The sequence below is a fragment of the Panicum virgatum genome, chromosome 9K (genome assembly GCF_016808335.1).
Source record: "Panicum virgatum strain AP13 chromosome 9K, P.virgatum_v5, whole genome shotgun sequence".
In the NCBI taxonomy this organism is placed as follows: domain Eukaryota; kingdom Viridiplantae; phylum Streptophyta; class Magnoliopsida; order Poales; family Poaceae; genus Panicum; species Panicum virgatum.
The window spans coordinates 25,233,114-25,240,124 of NC_053144.1; the positions used below are offsets into that span (position 1 = coordinate 25,233,114).

The window sequence follows — 7,011 nt, forward strand, 5'->3', positions numbered from 1 at the left end:
CCCTTGAGGAGCTCAATAAAAAATATGGAGTTAGCCCTCAACTCCAATTTGGCAAAAAGTTTGTGGAGCAGAGCTAGAAAACTTGAAGTGGAGTGCTGAGGCCCTAAATTTTATTTATAGAGTGGCTTCCTGTTGTAAGCCGAAGTAAACAGGATAGGTAATAGTTAATGCGCAGAAGAGGTAGATACAATTATACTTTGTCTGCTGGTACTACGAAAATTCTGAGGTTTGTATTCGTTTTTTTTTTCTTGGGAGAGATTCGAAAAGATACATTAATACTGCAGAGACCAACGCATGCAGAGTTAACGAAGCAAATACATAATATGGCTTACAGAACATACATGCTATTGTTTGAGCTGCCATCGACAGTCTGCATAATTAGTAGACAACATATAGTTGGCGTCTATATGGTTACTGACAAGTTAACACCTAAGGGCATGCCACAACGATAGCAGCTGACACAGGCATAGCAGTCGCTGGCTATACCTGGGAACTTTCTTGGCAAGTTCCAGCATCATTTTTATTATTCCCTATTTTTTTGGGGATCGCGAGGCTTTATTTCCTGAGGCAAAGTATCTGCTTGCGTTGCAACCCTGAAAGCCAAATAATGCATATTGGAGTAATTAAACAGGCATCACACCAGAAACAATTATGAATATGTACAACGATTGGTGCAGCTGCAAGAAACGAAGGAAAGTTTCTTGTGTGAGAGTAAATGTAGGTCGTAATTTGTGATTGACAGAGACTGAATAAAGAACATGTTAAAAAGGGCAGGAGACCCGGAATGTTTAGATAGTAAACTCTTATACCTCTGATCTTTGATAAGTATGTTACGACGCAATTTCGGCTTTGGTTGATTACAAAAGTGCACCCACTCTGGCTCAGCTACTTCAACAAGCACTCCTAGCACATCTAGAAGGAATAAGAGCAAAATTCCAATGGTTAGGGGAAAAATTCTGATAGTAGTTAGGAGATTGGGAAAGAAAGTTAGGAGTAGATATATTACCATGGAATTTTTTCCTGTCACCAATGTAATCTCGTACATTCTCAAAAGGTGTGAGATAGTACACATATTCAGGAAAAGGACCTGGATGATCAGATGGACTGATTCTTGTGTGGCATGTTAATTCCAACATGTAGGGACCAGGTACGGATCTGTAAAAATCTTTTGCATTACAATCTCTGAATCTACCAAGAACGTAGCAATTCCCTGCTTTGACCACAGGTCCATGACGTTCAGCCTCAGCAGCAGGTATCTCAGCATACATGACATTTCCCTTTTAAAAGAGAAGAACATGTCTTTAGCATAGGCAATCCTACTGTACGGGAGGTAAAGATTTTGGTAAGTTAATTTGGGACCATACCTTATCATCTGCTAATATTAGATCAATGTGCTGTAGAGGTCCATCATCATCAATCCCTCTTAATTCCCACTTCCTTGAAACATGAACACAAATGGTTTTCAACCGGTCTCTTGGCGTCAGGGAGGACAATTGGCTGTAAGCCATACCAACCTACAGAGGTGGACAGCATAATTAGGTAGGCATAGCGCATAGTTCCGCTACCGTATAACACAGATTAGCACACCTTGCAGTAGCTGTGTTTGAGGAAGCTAACCAGTAAGTTGGCAGATTAGTGGAATGGTAATAATAGTGTATGATTGGGAGGCCATCGAATCAAGCTGGGATTATGCGAGCATTATTATGGTGCATCAAAGAAATAGATTTGAAGACCTCTTGGTAGACAACAATTCTTCTAGTATCAGTACAATTACCATCGTCATTCTCAATCAATAGTCCTTTTTTAGAAGTAACACGTGACACAGCAACGTACAACTGCCCATGACTGAAAACAGGTTTCCTAAGGTAGAAACCAACATTTTCGAGTGTTTGACCTTGGCTTTTATTAATAGTCATAGCATAACAGAGATCTTGCTAGGGAATTGCCTTCTTTCCATCTCAAAAGGCAGTTTAGGATTTTTTCAAGACAAGGCTTATTCGAGGGGTCAAAACTAACTGCCCAGCATGAGTTCCAGTCCTAATCTGTGCTTGTAAGACCATGTTACCCAAAGAAGTTACTATCATCCTTGTTCCATTACAAAATCCTATAGATTGATTTAGATTAATTACTATCAGCGGCAATCATAACAGGAAGTTACTAAATTTCAAACTATGGGAAGCACCATCAGCTAAACAAGTTAACCAAACATGGTGCGAAACGATATCTATAGGATACTAAGAGGTTGTAGGTTAGCTGCCCGGAAGACTCAAGAAGACAAGAAAATTTTCTGAAAAACATCAGACCATTGGAAGTGTAGTCAGTGACTACAAACCCGAATCTGGTCTGTAAAAACGAAACAGCCTGAGAAACAGCTTCCTCGCAGGGCCGGCTCTTGGGCCATGCGGCGGAGGCGACCGCCGGGGGCCCACGAGGAGGGGCCCGATATCTAATACACTGTGTACTACTTCTATACTAATCTAGTCTCTGTAATTGACTTTGCTACGTACAGGCAGCCGCCAGACGAGGGCACCCGCCACGAGGCGTGACTCTGCCCCTCTCGGCCTCCCCCACTGCCCGTGGCCTTATTCGCCCACCCATCGCCGTCATCCCGAAGGCTGTTATCTGCAGAGTCATGCTCCCGCCCCTACCCTCCCTCTTCGTGTCCCTGATCACCGTCACCCTACAGCTGCAGGTCCTGCGCCCTACCCTGCACTGTGCTCTTTGGTAATTTCTATAATCCTATTTAATATACTTTATCTATATAGTGTCTTAGATATTTAGTTCTTTCCAATTCCAGCGAGATGGCGACTAGCAAGTTAGTGACCATGACTTGCTTTTCTAATTAGGTCTTAGATGTTGCCCAAGACTGTCAGATGCTCAGAAAAGAAAAAAAAGAGAAAACATGATGATCAATTGGCTGAAAACATGATGACCCTGACTCGCTATTATTTGAGGTAATCGTATTTGTTTTATTTTCTACTCTTTAGTTTGTAATATAGGCATTGTTCTTCAAAAATTATATATGTGATTAGTATTATTATCTATTTTCTCATGTTAAAAAAATTATTTAGCCTAAGGGGCCCTAAAGCATGGTTCAGTCAGGGGCAAATCCTAGAGCCGGCCCTGCTTCCTCGTAAGCAACTATGGGATTTCCTTGACTGGCAGCCCAAAAAAAATACGGCTGACGAGGCCGAACCAATTCTAACTGGCGTAGTTCTATCTCTACCCCACAAAATACGGTTCCATCTTCAAAAACTTCCTTGAGCATGGCAAAGTACGCCAGCTGACAGTAAAGAACAGCGGCTTTAAGTAAGGAGACATAGGGATAGGAAGCATCATTAACGAACATTTTCACTTGGGCAAAAGCTCCTAGTACTTTTTTTCGAATGGGCTGCAGACATATAAAAGAGGAATTACAGAGTTCAGAAGTTGTAGTAAAAAAATAAGCATAGAGTAAGGGAAGGCTCGTACTGGTAAAGCAGCATGGATCAAAAGGATAATGAAAACAGTTGCAGACATGCAGCCAACTAAGTGCGAGCAAATGCGTGTTTAATAAGATGTTTAGGGATATCATACAGCAAATTGGCTCAAAAACAGAGCTGGCGGAAAGACGCGGAAGCAACAGCCTAAGGGTCCGTTTGGATGTAGATATTGGAGACCCTGGAATTGAATTGGTCCCAATACCAAATCAGGCTAGCATTGGAAATGAACAAAAATACCACATCTGTTGTTTGGATGTAGATGAATTTTGTATCTGGAATCGAGAGACACATGGAATGCCAATTCCTGTTTGGATGCACACATCTAGAAATTCACTGTCTTCTTCCCCAATCCCCACAGCAGCACCAGCAGAGAGGCAGAGCTCGACCTCGCTGGCGCCCTGGAGGAGCCCGGCCATGGGGGAGCTCGACCCACCGGTCATGGAGGGGGGGAGCTCGACCCCGCCGGCGCCCTGGAGGAGCTTGACCCAGATGGAGGAGCCCGGCCATGGGGGAGCTCGACCTGCTAGTCATGGAGGGAGGGAGCTCGACCCCGCCGGCGCCCTGGAGGAGCTCGACCTAGATGGAGGAGCCCGGCCATGGGGGAGCTCGACTCGCCGGTCATGGAGGAGCGAGCCGCCATGACCGCTCCCGCCGGATGGGGACGAGCTCGGTCCCATCCCGGCCATGGAGGAGCCCGACCCCGGATGGAGGAGCCCGACCCTGGGGGAAATCGACCCCGCCGGCCATGGGGGAGCTCGAGCCTTGAGCCCGCCGGCCTTGGAGGAGCGAGCTTCCATGACCGCTCACGCCAGATAGGGAGGAGCTCGGTCCCAGCCCGGCCATGGGGGAGCTTGAAAGGTCCTAATGAGCAAGCGTCAGATGGGAGGAGGAAGAAGGGGGCGTCGGATGGGAGGAGGAAGAAGGGGTCGCCGGCCATGGAGGAGCGCTTGCTAGATGGGGAAAACAGGGCCGTGCACGTGGGGGAGGAGCCGCGCTCGTGGGGAAGAAGGGTCGCGGTCGTCTCCAATTCCGTCCAATACGTGGGGGCTCTGTATTGTGTGCGACCGAACGCAGGTGCAGCCAATACCCCTTGGCATTGAAGATGATTTCCAATTCCAATACCTAAGCCATCCAAACAACGGTATTTGGTGCTATCCAATACCAATGCCAATTCCTAAGCCTCAATGTCTACATCCAAACGCAACCTAAGAGTTCACACCTCGTGAAGCAACCACAATGCAGCCGTGCAAAAAGTTCAGAGATGAAAGATTGTATATTACAAGAAAACAGGAAGTCCTTTTGTAGTAGAAGAAAGGAAGAAGCGCATGGACCAAATCAAAGCTTGCAGCCGGCAGCAAAAGTAGATGATAATTAGAAACCGGCACACGTGCAAGGGGAAAGAAGATCAGCTTTTTTAATGGACGCTAGTACAACAACGGGTAATAATTACTAAACCTAACCTATGTCCGTACAAAAGGGAAACACAGTACACAGCATAAAGACAGAATCAACGACACAAGGCAAATAAGGTACAATCTGAAAAAGAAACGTTGGCTAAACAGCAAAGTATCTGAACAAAGAATCTAAAGGCAATTAAACTGATCTGTATGAGTGGTCCTAACAGAGCACACAGGACAGTTTGCTTCCTCCTTTTTTGTTTCCATGTGCCCCCGTCAGGCCGTCAGAAACAAGAAACTCATGACATGCCACAGGGTAAGGAAAGATATGCACATGTGAAGCCCAAATTTAAGTCAGATTTAACAAACGGAACGGAGAAGAGAGGAAGGGCACAGTCGTATGTCACAATAATAAGTGGAAGCCCTTCGCAAAAAAAAAATGGAAGCAACACTAACCGAATCTAGCATCACGCCTTTAAGAACAGATCAAATCAGGGATGGAAGATAGAGACGAGCCTAAGATTAGGAAAACCTGCACTCACCAGGCCAAGATCCGTCTGCCCGCCGGAATGGTTCTAAATCCTTGTTTTCCTGTAAAGGTGAGCAGACCATTGCGAGGATTATATAGATAAATAAAGGAAGGAACCAAAGAGTAAGAAGATGGAAGGAAAGCTGTACGTAGTGCATCTAAACCTGCAACACTATACCCGGATAAGGAGCTGACCAGAGTAACTTGCAAATGGAACTCCCAGATCCGAGCAAGACGCAGGAGCGTTTCCTGAGCAAAAAAAAAATGTCTCAGATGTAGCATTACGCAACGAGATACGCCGGCCATGAGGGCAAAAAAGGGTGTAGCTAAGAGCTCACCAGCAGCAGTACCCAAACGCTAGTGAAGCCGAAGAACCAAAATGACCAGAGGAGGAAGAAAAGCAAGCGACGAAGAAGAGTAGTCAAACAAACCTGTCAGAACAAGGAGAAATGCAGGCGCCCGTGAAGGTTCGCAGAAACTTCACTTGAGAGGCACAGGGACGATATGTAAGCACTGCAAGCGTGAAAGGAAGACTTCAAGGATCCCGGGTGAAGAACTGGGCACAGGGGCAGGCACCATAGAGAGGCTACGAAGCATGGCTAATGGTTTAGCCCTGCAGAATGCAATAGCCACGTCACATAGATGCTTCAACATAGCCCGTCCATATAGTAGAGTTGGCTATTAGGCCCTCCACAATGTGGAATGAAGCCAGAAAAAATACCGGGTCCCACAAGAAGGTAGTGTGTAGATACTCTAAAGTTTAGAGGGTATCACTTATGGAGCCTACCAAATAAACAAAAAAATTGTTCAAGAATAGTAAAGAATGACATATGAGTACATGCAAGAAAGAAGCGGGTATTTTTTTTATTTGTTTACTTCATGGGCATCGACGTCTATACATGCACCGCTCCCATCTTTTTTGGCAACAGCATTAGTATATGAAGTAATGTTTAGATCTTCTCTCTCTATTTGAAGCATCACTCAAAGCTCACACTGCAGAAGGCCTTAAGTTGGCTAAAAGAGTCATTGAATTTAGAGCTTTCAACACAACCAGTCTGTACAGTGGAGTTGGCTAAAAGAATTATTGCATTTAAGAACAAGAACTTAATTCAGGCACGCAGATACAATCTGATTGGAGGGAGGAACAAATCGTCAGTACAATCGCGAACGACAAGCTGGGAGCGAACGATTCTATTTTGAGTTTGCTGCTTTCAGCGAGCGAGTCACGAGCCGCCCGTTCTGCATTTCTCACTCCTCCAACTTGGATTGAGCTGACCTTGTGGGTTGTATTCGCCGGCTGACCGGACCCATTATACTTGCTCTAAGAGAATTTCAGCCACCAGTTCAGCAAACAAAAACAAAAAAAAAAGTTTGGTCTGCCTTTGCCTCTATCGCCGCTGAGCGCGACGACTCAGTCTCGCGTCAATGCCAGACATCCGTTCGTATTCGATCCAATCGCCGCCGTGCGCTGTGTGCATCGTCCGTGCGATCGAGTTCGTCATTTGGCCGGCGGCCGGCGGCCGCACAAGTAGCGACGCTCCTCCGTGTAGTGGCTCCGATCTCCTATTCGCTACTCTGCTGTCTGCCTTCAGGAGTTCACGGT

General features: G+C 45.7%; 1 protein-coding gene across 6 annotated transcripts; it reads right to left on the bottom strand.

The window, feature by feature from the left end:
* Window positions 1-272: 272 nt before the first annotated feature.
* LOC120650953 lies at window positions 273-6,033 on the bottom strand. 6 transcript variants are annotated; one of them, XM_039928267.1, is made up of 7 exons: window positions 5,840-6,033; window positions 5,604-5,657; window positions 5,422-5,470; window positions 1,365-1,514; window positions 1,007-1,277; window positions 810-912; window positions 273-593 (listed from the first exon to the last, which is right to left on the bottom strand). In XM_039928267.1, the coding sequence occupies exons 4-7, from the start codon at window positions 1,506-1,508 to the stop codon at window positions 524-526; spliced, it is 588 nt and encodes a 195-aa protein (XP_039784201.1). In that variant the 5' UTR covers window positions 1,509-1,514; window positions 5,422-5,470; window positions 5,604-5,657; window positions 5,840-6,033; the 3' UTR covers window positions 273-523. The 6 variants fall into 6 exon arrangements, with proteins under 6 accessions (XP_039784201.1, XP_039784196.1, XP_039784198.1 ...); XM_039928262.1 differs by having other exon boundaries at window positions 5,587-5,657; XM_039928264.1 differs by having other exon boundaries at window positions 5,573-5,657.
* Between the last annotated feature and the right edge of the window lie 978 nt (window positions 6,034-7,011).